This window comes from Nesoenas mayeri (genome assembly GCF_963082525.1).
Source record: "Nesoenas mayeri genome assembly, chromosome: 7".
Classification (NCBI taxonomy): Eukaryota; Metazoa; Chordata; class Aves; order Columbiformes; family Columbidae; genus Nesoenas; species Nesoenas mayeri.
The window spans coordinates 18,115,916-18,131,063 of record NC_137551.1 but is presented as its reverse complement, the minus strand read 5'-3'; the positions used below and the strand labels follow the sequence as shown (position 1 = coordinate 18,131,063).

At 46.1% G+C, this 15,148-nt stretch overlaps 1 protein-coding gene across 1 annotated transcript in view; it reads right to left on the bottom strand.

Annotated features, from left to right (window-relative positions):
- Positions 1-1,184: 1,184 nt before the first annotated feature.
- Positions 1,185-15,148, bottom strand: part of SYNPO2L (synaptopodin 2 like) — a gene marked incomplete at both ends in the record, with an annotated part of 34,951 nt that continues 20,987 nt past the window's right edge. Inside the window, one exon of the mRNA XM_080347502.1 lies at positions 1,185-3,523. Coding sequence (XP_080203628.1) covers positions 1,185-3,523 — 2,339 coding nt within the window. The remainder of the gene's footprint in view (positions 3,524-15,148) is intronic.

Sequence of the window (15,148 nt, the reverse complement as noted above, 5' to 3'; positions counted from 1 at the left end):
GGGATACTTAAATCATTTAGTATTAAATTCTAGTGGTGACTTTCTGTTTCCCTCTCCTCCACTTCCCTACTGAGAATGTCTGTAAAGGGACTCTGTTTTCCAGCTCACCATAGAGTTTTCAGCAAGTTTTATGTCATGACCCATTGCCAATCTAGTTACACTCTGTCCTAAACTAAATAAAAAGATGGTGTGCAAATGCATATTCTATTCTGTCTTCTCTTAGAGTCAATGGTACCTTCTCCCACTCAATCCTCCTTTGTACTTACAGTATCTGTATTCTGTTCCAGTGGGACTAATGCTGCGGGACCTTCCTTATGCCAAACAGCCACTGCCTGAGCTTAGCTTTGACTTCATGTATCCTCAAAAACTGACACTTCTTTCTGCAGTTCCTCCAGCTTCTGATAGCCCCATCAAACTGCTCCCAGACCTGATGATAGCCATGTGTAGCACCATCTAGGATGACTGTCCCTTTTACCTCCAGCCCTGGTGACTGGAGGAACAGGCACACGTGGCCACCCTCCTGCACAGGGCACACTGCCCACACGTGCATGCACAAACACCCCTACTCACTCTTCTCCCTCACCTCCTTTCCCCTGCCCCTCCGAAGGAGAGTCTGGGAGAAGTGTCCAAGGTGAAGCCCCAGTTCTACTTTCACTCCCTGCACGTGAGTGCAGGTGTGTGCAGGTGTACAGACTGACAGGGTCAGAGAAAAGCAGTCTAATGGGGAAGCTAGGGCTTCGGTACTGTAATCCCACCTCTGACTCTTTTCTTCCTGGAAAACTCTTGCCCCACAATCTCCCCTCATTCAGGAGTGACTCCAAAGCCCTTGGGAAAGGAGAACCACTACCACCTATATGTCCTCATGTGAGACAACTGCTGCCATTGACCCCCTCCAGAGGTGGGTTTTGCTGCTGCGTGCAAGTTCCCATTCTCTGTGTACCACACATGTGCCCTCTCTCCACATTCTTGCTCCTGCTGTAGCCACAGCCAGTAGTCCTTGCGCTGAAGCTGCCCATCTGAGACCAAGGGGAGGCTGGGGGAGAGGGTGGTGCAGAAGGGAAGTTAATTTTTTTTTTCTCTTTTCTTCATTTTGCGTCACTCATTCCAGTGTACTGAGCTGACATGAAAGACAAAACGAGCACTACCTCTGCGGGGCCACAGATGGGATGGGAGGGGTGCCTGCCTCAGTGGTGGCCAAAGCTCGGCCTCCACACATTGGCCTGCATCCCTGTTCTTGCTGCTGAGAATTTGGGCCTGGCCACCTGAAACCGAGAGGCTGAGGCTGGGTTTGGGGAAAGCCCCTGGCTGGCCTGACCAGATTCTGGGGAGCTCTGGTATGTCTTAGGGGACTGGCTGAGCTCCACCTGGAAGGGGGCTGGTGTGCTGGGGGCAGATGATGCCATTTCTGTTCTCCACACCGGCTCATCCAATGTGGTGGCCGAGCGGGGCGCAAGTACGGTGGGTGCCAGGCTGCTTGAGGCTGGCATGGGAGCTGGAGTGGAGAAGCGACGAATCTCCTGGGTCTTGGCTGTTTTGACGGGGGCCTGCTTGGCTGCTGGGAAGGATGACCTAGCCTGTGGGGCTGGCTGACCGGGGGACCCCTGAGTGCTGGGGCCTGGAGGATCCTCAAAACAGAACATGGCTGACTTTAACTGGTAAGGCTGGTGGCGCATTATATCAATGACCTTAATCCCCGATTTCTGGCCAGGCGCCTTTTTCACTTTGCTCTCTGCTTTACTAGCCTGAGATTTGCTGGCTGCCAGGGGGTAGAAAGGGGAATGCATTGGGTTGTATGCAATTGGAGGGGGAGCCCGGATGTTGGGTGAATATTTCCAGGATGAGGGCAGGGAAGGGGAAGGAGAGGGGGTCCTGGGCTTGGACTCTGGCTTTGGTGTTGTCTCCACCACATATTTGTCCATGCGGCTCTGGCGTTTGGCAAAGAGCTCTGCCCCTTTGCCTTTAAGCTGAGGCATGTCATGGGCCCCATTTACCAGTCCACCATCTTGCTGCTGAGGCTTAGGAGCCACTGGAGGTGGGGTCTTGAACTTGCGGCCAGAGGACTGCATGAAGTTGCAGGCCTCAGCACCCAGGCTGAGAAAGTCCTCTTCAGGCCCAGACTCAAAGCCGGCCCCAGGGTGGTCACCTTTCGGCTTCTCATCCAGGTTCTGCACCAGAGACAGGAGCTCAGGGTTGGGTGAATTCTTCTTCTCCTCAATCTTACTGAACATGGGTTTCTTGTTGCCCCGCCGGCGAGCCTCCTGAAGGATGCCTGTGCGGGGAGCTGGCACAGCAATCCTCTGCTCTCTGGAGGTTAAGGGCTCAGAAGGAGGTCGTGGCATTGCCGGTGAGATGGCAGAAGATGGCTGCTTTGGCACAGGGGAACTGCTTATGGTGGGCTGTGATGGTGCTGGACTAATATACAAAGAAGAAGAGGCTGTTCCGGAGACTCGTGTCTGGGAAGCTGTGGAGGCCACCTCACCTCCTGGCTTTGAGGGAGCTGACAGAAAGATAGAGGTGGTGGATGTCCGGGCAGTGTTGGCAGAAGGCTTATTCTCTGGAGCGCATCCCCCCGCTCTTGGTTGTGACTCCAGTGGTGATGTTGGCCTTCCCGGTGCAGGAATATACAGAGATGTGGAGGAGCTAACTGGACTGCGGTGTGTTGGCACTGGTGCATTGGCAGGTGTTCCTGGAGCCGGAGGTGAGAAAGGGGGAACTACCGTGCTTTGCCCACCCAAGCTTTCACTGGGTTTTTTGGGTGTAGATGGCCTGAAGATGACAGAGGATGTTGCTGGGCGTTGGCCAGAAAAGCCAGGAGTAAAGGGCCGTGCAGACCGGTTGAACATGCTAGTTGTGCTTGAAGAGACGGGGTCAGGGGTGCTTGGGGGAGGCGGGAAGAAAGTGGGACTGGGGGGAGCCAGGAGCTGAGTGGTGAGGTTGGCTGCTGGCTGTTTGCTGGGCACTTGTATGCCTTCCAGGTGGATGCTGAGGGGCATGCTCTCTGTCTTCTGTGGCACAGGCATATCTCCGTTCACCGTGCCCTGCTGTGGCTGGGCAGCTGGGACAAGCTGGGGGCTCTTCTGCGCCGGGACTTTCTCGACTGTGTACTTCCCAGCCCGTTCCCTCTGCTGCTCAAATAATCGTGCTCCTTTACCTGAGGCCTCACTCAAACCTTTTTGCTTCTCTTCCTTGTGTTCAGAGTCAAACCTGGACTTTTCAATGTCCAGGTAAGTGTTGTCCCAGTCTGAGTGATTAGTTAGGCTTCGGGCATCAGAGAAACCTTCCTCATCAAATTCAGACTCACTAGTTGGAAAAACTCCGTCTTCCTCCTCGTAGGAGCGGTCTTCGTCAACACTGCCAAAGCTTACCAATGTATACTTCTTAGCCCTCTGCCTGCGCTTCTTGAACATCAGCACCCCCTTGGAGTGGGGGTTGGGTGCGTCTGTCAGCAGGGATGCAATGGTTCTGCACTTGGTTTTAGCTTCTTTCACGTTCTTCTCTTGGATGCTTTCGTGGCGGTGGAGCTCTGCAAGAAACAAAAAGAGGCAAGCTCAGAGCTCAGCAAAAGGCTGGGTGGGCAAAGATGGGCAGTGACATGGCTGTAGGTATTCTAGTGACCGTATGAGGAAACACACTGTCACCCCCTGCCCTTCTTTTTCTTTCCCACCTTTGCTGATAGTGTCTCTAGGAGCTGCTGATAGAAACCCAGGTGCAGTTTTCTCTTTCCCTGCAGACAAAGCAGAAGCCCACACAGGTGTGGGGAGGGAACTCCCCTCACTGTGACAGCTGGTCTTTGTTGCCTGGTTAGAGCTGGAATTTCCTATTTCTGCAGCATGTGGCAGAGTCTCAGGCTGTATCTCACAGCTTTTTTACAGTGCATGCCCTTGCTCCAGGGAATTTGTACCACTTTATCACCCTGAAGGTGGAGCTCTGCTTTCTACATACCTTCCTCCTACCATATGGAGGATTTTCAGGACCAAGTATTCATTCTGCCCCTGAGAGTCTGGGAAGCAGCCACTGCTACTGTTAGCAGGCATGCATGTGTGCAATGGGAGAGGTGCTCTGCAGGCACAGCCAGGCTGCTGCTGCCCTGGACCCTGCAGTGCCAGCTACAGAGGCAGAGTGCCCTGCAGCAGCACTGCGTGTAGGGCTGTGCACTGCTTTCTGCAGCAGCCCTGCCACTGCAGGAGGCTTGTTTTCAGCCTTGCTCTAGCCCCTGCTCTGTGCCTCCTGCCCAGCAAGGAAGAAAAGTGTTTGCTCCTGAGCAAGAATCCCAGACTGCCAGCACTGACAAGCCAGGCCAGAAGGAATCCACTCAGACAGGCTTGCTTGGAAAAGCAAACACCTGTTGGGACACTGGCATGAAAGTGTGAGATAACTGTTTTCCACCTGCTCTGCCAGCCCAGCAGCATGTAAAGCCCCACAGAGGAACATTATGTTCTCTGCCTTATGTGCAGGGAAAGCAGGGGGTGAACAAGAATCAATAGTAAAACTAAACCTGGCTGCCCTAAGGAAAGTAAGGACATGCCTCGAATTAGTGTTCAAGTGACAAAAATCAGCACTAACCTTGCACAGAAAAGACCTCTCATACCTAAACCATAGACTAATTTCTGATTTCCTTTCATTTCATCCTTTTCCTTACTCCCATTATCTTTTTCCCAGCATGACAGTATAGATGAAAATCCATCCACTGTCTGCATCCAATAATTTGTCAAAAAACTGTGTAGCATCTGGCATTCTCAGGAAAGAGGTACAAAATTATGCCCTGCTGAAAGGAAGGGAGAGAGAGAAGGAGAGGAGTAGGATGGCTGCAGGCAGTGCTGGAAGACAGTGTTACACAAGAGAGGATGAAAGCTGCTCAACCCTCTCAGAATCTCACCTCTGAGCATTTTAACACAGAGCATTCCTTCAATGGGGACCTCCTAATGTGGCGAAGTTACCTGCTGTGAGGGTCAGGGAGCTTAGCTAAGAAAGATAGTAGTTTTCCTGAGGGCTGCAGATGTCCCCCAAAACCTGTCTAGGCCGCACAATTGTGGAAGGTGACATGATTCCATACTGCACCAGTGTAACCACAGTAGAAGGAGCTTCCCTCTCTCATCCCATGCTGAAAATAAGGTGTAGAATTGCAGAGCAGGCATCCTTGTAGGAAGCTTAAGATAAATACAAGGAAAGGCTCTTCTGAAAGTTTGCAGCCATTCCATTCAGCACATGCTGATGCTTTGGGATTTCAGCAAGGGGACTTCTGCAGTTTCATGTCACCTCATGTGGATGCAGAGTCTGTTCGTCCCCTTTTCATCCAGAAAACTGGAAACAGCAAAATCAGTGCTGAAAAGATGACTCACTATTTGTACTTGCACTTGCAAAGTGAAGGCTCTCTGCAAAACTTTCCTCACAGAATGACTCCGCCTTGCTGAACCAAGACTGAAATAGTGTCCAAGCTTTTTTGGAGACTTAGTGCTCTTCAGGGCAGTCATATACTTGCCCTCAAAGACCTGCTCTGCATTATGGAAACAAGCTACAATCCCTGAAGGTTTGTCCACTCCACTTACAAATCTGCACACATGTGTCTCTGGCAGTTGTTCACAATGGATGAAATAAAAGAGATTTCTTTCTTGCTACAACCATCCTTTCTACAAGCTACTACACCTCACCTGGCTCGTATTTTGCTTCTAAATGTAAAAGGAGGAAAAGCAGCACTACTTAGTGAAGCGCAGCATATGTAAAGTCTGGACCCTGAGAGAACTCACAGTAGGATTTCTGGCATCAGGAGCTAACAGCAAGGGAGCTACACCATCCAGTGTCTGTGCAGCCCCTTCTGCCAGCAGAGTACCACGAAGGCACTCAACTCTAAAATCCAGACTAGCAAATACTGTCACAGAAAATATAACAGTAGACAGTCTTGGCTGTGCCTCCACCAGCTCTTGGTCCTGGCTTTGCATTAGCATCCATATGCAGCTTCTCTAGGAAGTTGCTCTGAACTGCCCTGGGCTCTGAAGCAGCTGGCAAGTAAGGCCCTCTGGGACCTGCTACTTGCCTCCCTCTTCTCTTCTTCCAACTTTCCTCCTCATCAAAGGCTAAAGTACATAACTAATTATACCAGTCCTCCCAACAGAAAAATTATCATGCTATTCAAGCTAAAATCTCCCTCAACAGTTTAAGAAAAAAAAGAGAAATCTTCCTGAGATGTCTTTTTGAATGTACAGAGCAAAAGTGTCATTAGAATAGGGGAAGGAGAGAAGAAGAAAAAGAGGAAAAGAAAGGGAAATAAAAGGGGAAGGGAAGGGAAGGGAAGGGAAGGGAAGGGAAGGGAAGGGAAGGGAAGGGAAGGGAAGGGAAGGGAAGGGAAGGGAAGGGAAGGGAAGGGAAGGGAAGGGAAAGGAAGGGAAGGGAAGGGGGAGAGAGGAGAGGAGAGGAGAGGAGAGGAGAGGAGAGGAGAGGAGAGGAGAGGAGAGGAGAGGAAAAAAAAAGATAAAAGAAAAAAGAAAAGGGAAGGGAAGGGAAAAAAGAAAAAAAAGAAAAAAGAGAGGAAGAGAGAAGAGAAGAGAAGAGAAGAGAAGAGAAGAGAAGAGAAGAGAAGAGAAGAGAAGAGAAGAGAAGAGAGAGAAGAGAGAAAAGGGAAAAGAAGAAAGAAAAGAAAAAAAAGAAAAAATAAAAAGAAAGAAAAGAAGAAAAGAAAAGAAAAGAAAAGAAAAGAAAAAAAAGAAAAGAAAAGAAAAGAAAAGAAAAGAAAAGAAAAGAAAAGAAAAGAAAAGAAAAGAAAAGAAAAGAAAAGAAAAGAAAAGAAAAGAAAAGAAAAGGAAAAGAAAAGAAGAAAAGAAAAGAAAAAAGAAAGAAAAAGCAAGAGATGTGTACCTGCATAAGGCTGATCCAAGCTTGAGAAGGCAGAGTCCAGACCTGGAGAGCTGGGCATGTCACAAAGCCCATTTAATTCACAAGTCCCCATAAACAGAGAGAGAGGCAATGAGAGAGCACCAGAGCAGCTCGCTGCTGGAGCAGAACCAAAACTCTGAGGTGTCCAGGACCTTTGCTATCAGCTCCACAAGCCTTTTAAAGCCTCTCTTTTGTCTCATGGGCATTGCTGCCAAAAGCCATGAGGTCACTTTGTCTATTTTTGTCTTCTTAGCTTCATCACTGAGCAGTGTGATAGACATTGTCACCTGGCACTTAAACACCCTCCTTCTTTCCACCACCCTCTACTCCCTGTGAGGTGAAACTCCTCTTTTTTATTTTAAAATAAGAAAATATGCTCTGTATTCTCACTAGACAAGTGCAAGCTTCAGGTTAGTACTTCCAGTGCCTCCATGTCCAGCATTTCTGTGCTAAAGAGCCCTTCAAAAGAGGTAAGACCGTGCTCATGTCCAACATGGACAGGCAGAGAAACCCACCCAGAAGTAAAGCAACTTGCCTTATCTGAAACTCTCAGAGAGTACCCAGAGCTGAGTAAACATAAGGAAGAAAAGAGAGAGGAAAGACTTTCTTTTCCTGTATATATAAATTTTCTTCCATGTCTAAAGAGAACCAGTCCATGAGACAGATTCCTATTGTGTACCAGGACTGGGGAACACTTAACAGAGGAACATTAGGATCCTAGGTGGCTGCAGTGAAGTGGTTTAGTTGGGGTAAGATGGCAGATGCTGTTACCTACACCATTGAAGAGTGTGGCTGTGCCCATGTAGGGTGACGGAGTGTTTGGAGGACCAGTGTGCTGGCAGCACCATTCAGAGCTCCAGTGCTGGGGACTGAGAGGTGCTGAATGATGAGGTGCTGATGGTGAGGACTGGAGTGGACAGGGAGGAGGAGAACACAAGGTGCTGGGGAGTCACCAAATCTCTGCAGTTGTGGCCTGCTCAGCATCTTCTCACACTATGGCCAGGTCTCATCTTACTGCCTCTTTCTACACACGAGCAATAGCTCCAGTGAGAGAATCCCAGAGCTGTGGCCAAGGGACTCGGCCCTGTGACTCTCCCTCCCAGCAGTCCCAGCCTTGGCATCACTGTAACTCAAGACTCGAGCAGACCATCCTCAGTGTTGGTAAGTCCAGAACAGTGAAGGTCTGACCATGCCTCCTGAAATCCACCACCCATCACTGCATGCCAAGAAGACAACTTCCACAAGCAATGCTGCTAGAAGAACAACCTGTCATGCCTCATGCAGAGGCTCTTACAGCAAGAGCAATGCAAGTGGTTCAGTCTCTTCTTTGATGAGTATTGACACTTATCTACAGTCTCTTTGGGAAAACCTTGTAGAATCTGATATATACAATATGCAATTGGAATTGAAAACATGGCCCTGCAGTACAGAAAAAAAATCTCTATTAAGAACAGTCAAATGAAATAAATAAAAGAATAGATGGAAGGCTATAAAACTCTTTCCATGAACTTAATTTAATTTCACTGAAGTGAAATGAATTACACTACTAATTACAGTAAAGAGAAGTGTAAAAAGTATAGATCTTTTCATGATCAGGCCCTATTAAAAGAAATCATTTTAATGTATGCTCAGGAAAAGTACTGAACAAGCAGGCTTACACAATGTCAGGTACTGATCATATTCACTAGGAAACAAACAACAGTAAATCTTATTACCAAAGACCAAATTCTAAAAAAGCCATTACCGTAGAAAATAAGCACACTGCTAATTTCAGACATAAAGAGCCTTTCCTTTAGTGATGAAATACTACTTGTCTTCTATTTTTTTCACATGGGATCAACTAGAATTTTTTTCTTCCAGTTATTTATGTTAGACAAGGTCATTTTTCCATGGCTAACGTTGCAAGTATCTCAGTAAGTCATCAGAGGCTATAGACATCTCATGCTTCTCATAGCTGGAGCCCTTTCAAAATAAGATTTGGATAGGTTGTATTGGCCTTCTAAGTATTTCTCTGTCGAAAGCTTCAACCTTTCAAGCTTTGACCAATGTTTGAATTGCAAACAGTAAAGCAGAGGAGTATATATTCTTTTACTTAAAGGAAGCAGTAAAACTCCTGGGACAGAAAACTTGTTCGTCGTTCTCTGATATTTGCACACTTCCATCACATAATCTGTGCATAAAATAAAACTTATATATGACTTCAGCTCCAGTTTAGGATGCTATGGGCAAATGCTTCAGTCCTACTCAAGTCTGCAACACTTAAGCATGTATCTGAGGTTAAATATATGGTTAAGCACTTGTCAAACCAGTGTTTCTCTTAAATAACAGGTGACTTTAAGAGCTCCCAGTGAGACGCTGCCCCACTGCAATCTCCTGGTTTTAGAAAAACAGAAATCAAGATTCTCTGCAGGTGCATCAACAGGCCATGGGAAAAAACATGCCCAGTCATTTTGTTGACTTTTGACCATTCTTAGCTATTCTGGAACTCCCACTCTGCTATTGAAGAACTATTGAAGAACCCAAACATACTGTGATACTGTGAACTCTACTAGGCAGAGAGGGTGCAGAGTCATTGCTGTGCGTGGCTGCAGTGTATTGGTCTCATGGTATCCTGCTGGAGACTTGAGCAGCTTATTCACTCAAAAAAATCTCCCTGAGTTGGGTGAAAGTTTGCCTTTTTTCCTGAGCTGGATGGAAATGTGTCCTCAGTGCAAAAGGTAGCACACATGGCTGGCTTTCCTGAGCTGACAGCTCACACTCAGGCCATGGATATTCCCTATATAGTCGTCTGTGACAAGACTGCCAAAGGAGAGCTTTCTTTTGCCAGGACAGCACCTGTTGAAGGCACTAGTGAATCTGCCTTTTGCAGTTTTAGCCTGATTTCCTAAGAAAGGTTTATGCAGTCGTGCTGCATGTCTTTTCATCTTAACTGTTTTATACTAATAGCTTTTGAGCCCATTTGCTAATTTTAAGAGTCTGAAGTCACAAAGATACAGTGCTCCCACAATTCTCCATGAAAATAGGTGCCTGGACAGTGGAGACAGACCCCAGGATAGGAAGCAGGAAGCCTGAGTGCAGTCTTAATTAGGCACCAAATACTGAAAACAACCCCCCACACTCCCCCCAGAGAGATTATGAGTTCTCATTCTGAATATGACATCAAACAGATTTGCCTTTTACTAGACATGAGAGAATGAGATATCAAATACAAGACATAAATGAAAAGGACACCAGGATCTGTTAATTCTGCTGCTCACAAAATTGCTTCATGTCTGACAGCAGGATACCACTGATTCATCTTCTCTTTGTCCTTCAACATTTCCAGCATCCACTCTCTAGTAATACAGACAAGCATATGCTCACCATCTGGGTCTGCGGACTTGATTAGTCCTGTAGCACTTGCCATAAATTCTTGCTATCCAATTGATTTTAGTTTTTTTCTGCAACCAGTCAAGCCCTCACTACATTTAAAAATCCAGCCTTTCATGAGATAACTGTATACCTTCCATGCCTTATGTCATCTGCTGATTAATATACAGCAATCTCCACTGAATCCTCAGGTCATCCATTAAAAATGGTATTATTGCTATTTCCTGTTACTGCTTGCTTGGTACAACACACTCAAAAGAAACAAAAAACATTTTGCAGGTTTCACTAGCAGGAGTTTGGTAGTTGACAAAGCATATGGGGAGACAGCAGTAATGTATCTGTGAACCCTTTTGAGCTCCTCAGTCCAGGTAACCCATCGCCCCCCCCGCCATGTCCCCTACACACCTGTGTTCCTGTGGGAAGAAAGACCAGAGGAATGCTGCAGCGTGTCCCAGCCAGGTCCCAGTTCTGAATAGCAGCAGTTTTGGGGCTGTGGGGTGCCCCACAGCACATACTCCCTGTGCTGTCTAGATGCAGCCAGAGGACAAAATACACTGAGAGAAGAGAGGAGGGCTGGGATTTTTAATCATCTGTCTCCTCACCTGTCATATAACATTGAGGTGGAGAGGACATTTGATTGACATATGTTAGTGTTTAAAGCTCCATGGGTGAAAATATAGAGGTAGTCCTGTTAGTTTCAGAAGCCCAGTGAAACATTACTACCAACTTAGCCAGTTAGCTAATCTGACATCATGAGCCATTAATAGTTATGTTTTCAGTTCTATTCTGAGCCAATTGTGCAGTCACCTTACAGTAGTCCTATCTCATCTATATTTCTCTCATTGGAAAAGTCATGTGGAACCATATCAGATATCTTACAGAAGCCAGCCTATATTGTGTCCACCTTATTTCTGTAGAAGTCTTAATCTTACTGAACAGGTCAAAGACTATATCTTTTTCTAGTTTTTATTAGTCCATGTTGATTTAACTCATGATTTTGTCTTCCAAAAAGTGTGCTCAAAATAAGTTTTTCCATTTTTTCCCCCCAGAGTCTGTGTCTGAAAGAAGGATGCTGTTCTTGGTCTCTTTGCCTGAGATCCTTCCCATTATTCCAGGGTATTTATCAAGGACTGAGGGCCATTCTGAGACAATTTTCACTAATTCCTTACATTTCACTTCTACAGAGAATGTGATTCAGCCTTGTCCTTTCAGTATAGCCAGTGAGTCAAGATTTGCTGAATCTACTCACCCTTGTTCCTGCCTCTATTTGTTTTATAGAAAGGGCTAGATTCTTGGTTAGCATAAGCAGGAGATGACATTGATGACAGTGAAGCTTTACAGATTTCACAACAAACTGATCTCCTTACCATGGATTTAAGTGAAACTGAAAAACAATATTTGTCAGGTTGACAGTTTTCTCCCTCCTAGCTATAATTTTCTCTCACTTTTGTTGAGCAATGACTCCGTTGTTTAATTACCCCTTGCCAAAGTCCTTTTATGCCTCAACCACTTATGCCTCTCCCTTCCCCATCACTTTGTCTCATTTCTGTGTTTTCTCTGAGCAGACTTGTCCTAACCTTGTCAGCAAGTCCCGTATCACTTTCAGGACTGATGGAAAGAACGTTGGTCAGGGAGAAGGATTCCCATTGCCTGCATTATGATGTCTTTCAGCTCAGCTCTCAAAATCATGGAACCTAGAAGTTATCAGCTTGGCTAAGACAGTCTATGGGGTTATATATGTAGTCGTTTCAGTGTTATTACTGCTCTAATCACATTGAGATATAAATTACTGGCAAAATTTTGACTTAATCCCATTGTTCCCCATCAGTCTTACACATCCTAAGTCATTCCAGAAGTCCATGTGCAAGGACAGGCTATGTTAACTTAATGTGTGTAGCAGCATATTCTGAAAAATCACCAGCTGGGGCTCTGCAAGAACCGTGGAATTGTAAGCTCAGAAGAGAACTCCTGACACTGTTCCACCAGCAGCAGAATGATGAATGACCTCTGACCACATCTGAGGAACTGTGACCCAGGGTCAGAGTCCCTGCGCTGACAGAATAACACAGAGAAGTAATGTCTGAGTAACTAATAATTTAAAAAACATGCTCAAAATGGTATCTCATACAGTAGAAATACTAGGACAAAAGGAGTAATACCTTTTATTTTCAAGGATCACATACAGGTTTACTCCAAACATCTTCAAATACTAAATATCTTTCCCCTTCTGGAGAATATTATATGCAGCTAGATTTATCTTGCACTAACACATGTTCAGCTAAATCCTTGTCTCTGCCGGGCTTTGGGGAAGCTGGGCAGCACGAAGGATAAGCAGAGTAGAGCTCTACTAGCCTTACTTGCAGTGCTCTATCCTGCAGCATTTGCATTGAAATGCTAAACAAGAGTGATGCCCAAGTGAACCATGCTGGAAGCCTCCAGTAAGAACATCTGAGGAAAATGGCCAGTTACTTGTGACAGTTTCTGAGATTGCTCAAGAAAGAAGCCAAGACAGACAACACTAACTTACAATCTCTGTCTTCTGTCCAAATAGTGCATCAGCCTGAAAATATCACCTCTGTGCTTTCGATAGAAGAACATAACCTGAAAGCCTAAGCTCAAATGCCATACTCAAGCCTAACACTGGAGAAAGAGGGTTCCACATGCACAGTGTTTATCTCACTGTTGTCTTCTCTAATAAATGCCTTTCAAGCTGCAGAGAATACAAAACTGTATGTTAGTTATTAAGTGGAATATTCTTAAGCAAGGGCATACAACTAAACTGCATACACCAGTGTATGGAAATTGATTTCCCAAGTGGAGACAATTTCCAGTTTAAGGCATGCTGAAGTCAGAGTGGACTCTCTGTCTGTGAATCAGCCATGGAGGCTGTTGTCCTTGTTTTCCTAGTGGTTGGCTGCTCACTGAGTAGCAAGGGCCAAGGGTCATTCAGCATTGCTTCATACTGATAGGAGCAGACCTTCTGTAGGATCAATAGTTCAGGCAATTAATTTTAATCTCCTGGTCTGAGCAGAATGCTTTTCGATTCTATTTTAAAGCATGTAGGATGGGGACAGCTGACTACTATCCTAAATCTTTTAGTCTTCTGGACTGCAGTGAATGACAAAACCAGTAAGCTAGCCTCACAACCATGTAACCGTAATCAATAGTCACGACTGTCAAAGCTGAACACCAAGTAGAAAATGAGGTGCAGTAAGTTCAAACTGCCACTGAGGTACTTAATCTTGCTCACAGCTCCTGTGGCCTGTACCGATTGTAACAGGCTGGTAGATGGTTTGCTGCACTCACTCTCTGCAGAGAAACGTGACTGCAGTCACTCTTAGAAGAGGTAATCTATATGACCCTCCAATGAATAGGCCACTTATAAATAAGCATCCTATCTCGTCAAGTGGTGCTGCTGTACATCCGCTTTAAACAAGAAGGATTTCCTTTTCTGATATGGAATGTAGTAACTTTGATGACTCTGCACAAGCAGCCAGGCCCATATAAAGCAGAGGAGGAAATTTCCCCACCCATTTTTCCCTCCCTTCCCCTACCATACATGGAGAGGCTCTTGAGTCCTAGGAACTAAAAATAATCCAGTGGATAAGTTTAAATTGAGATATTTTGAAGCACTTCTTGCACTGAAACAAATTCCTATAGTGCGATAGCAAGTTAGGACTAGATGGCTGTCTTGGTAGGTCTGTCTTCTGAGAGCAATTGGCATTTCCAGTTGTGAGAAAGCCTAAGCCCATTGTCTCCCATGAGCCCAAGCCTCTAAGGGTGGGGTGAACAGAGGAGGACTCTGCAGGAGCTATGGGGAACCGAAGAACCTCACTAGAAATTACTTGTGACAGCAGTAGTCTGATTCTCCCTGCCACAAGCTCCCGCTTTCCACTGACCTCTTGAAACTCATTCAGATTTTTTTATTATTTGTATTTTCTGTCTTGTTATCTCTTCCTGTCCTTCTGCACTGTCCAAGCAGGACAGAAATCATCTCAGCGAGGGATGTGACTTGGCCCTTTACAGTGATGATGAACTGAGGCCCTAAAGATCCCCAGTTTCCTCAGCGATTAATCACCTCTCTAAAGAGAGCAATTTATGGTTTAAGTGGGAAGGAAAGAAATTTGTACTTTTGTTTGTTCAGCAAAGAGTTCCTGTTTGCTGGCTGCTCTCTTGCCCCACTGATCAGAACATGAGGGTGCATAGTAGCCATGGGGTATCAATGAAGACTGAAATCCTATTATTTGTAGGGCAAGTTCTCCACATTTGGGTGGTGTGTTGCTCCCCACGCTGCCCCACTAGTCTGCATTAGCAATGCTCTGAGTGGTTTTTGAGCAAGCATGTCCAAGCCACGTGTCCTGTGGAGGGCTGGGATGATGTACGTGCTCATCCCACAGGCTGGAAAAAATGAGCCAATACCAATGTGCAAATTGTGATAGGGCAGGAAATTTTGGAAGGAGACAGGCCCAAACCTCATTGTAGGGACTGTTGCCTCTCTAAGGAGTGCTTAAGCATTGTGTCTGTGGTGGGGAAAGAGAGGCACAGCTCAGCTGCTTGTGACATGCAAGGTGTCGTGAGGTGGCACCATCAGCTGCTGCCCCTCTTCCCTGTGCTTATTTTGTTCCACCCCACCCACTGCCAAATCCTTGTCCTGGGCTGCTCATTCTTGCCATCATACTGTCTCCTGCTCTCAGAGTCAAATCCTTGCCTAGTGTAAGTAAGTGAGCTCCATTTGCTCCTGTGTTACTGCAGTGTAAAGCAGGTGTTAGACAGCAGTGTCACCTCTGGCAATTGCCTCATGTATCCTCTTAACAAAGACAGGGAAAGCAGCTGTAGTTGTCAGGTGCTGGTGGACTTGATGCAAAAATCCTACGTATACTGGAGAAATGTCAATCAGATGAAAATTAAGAGA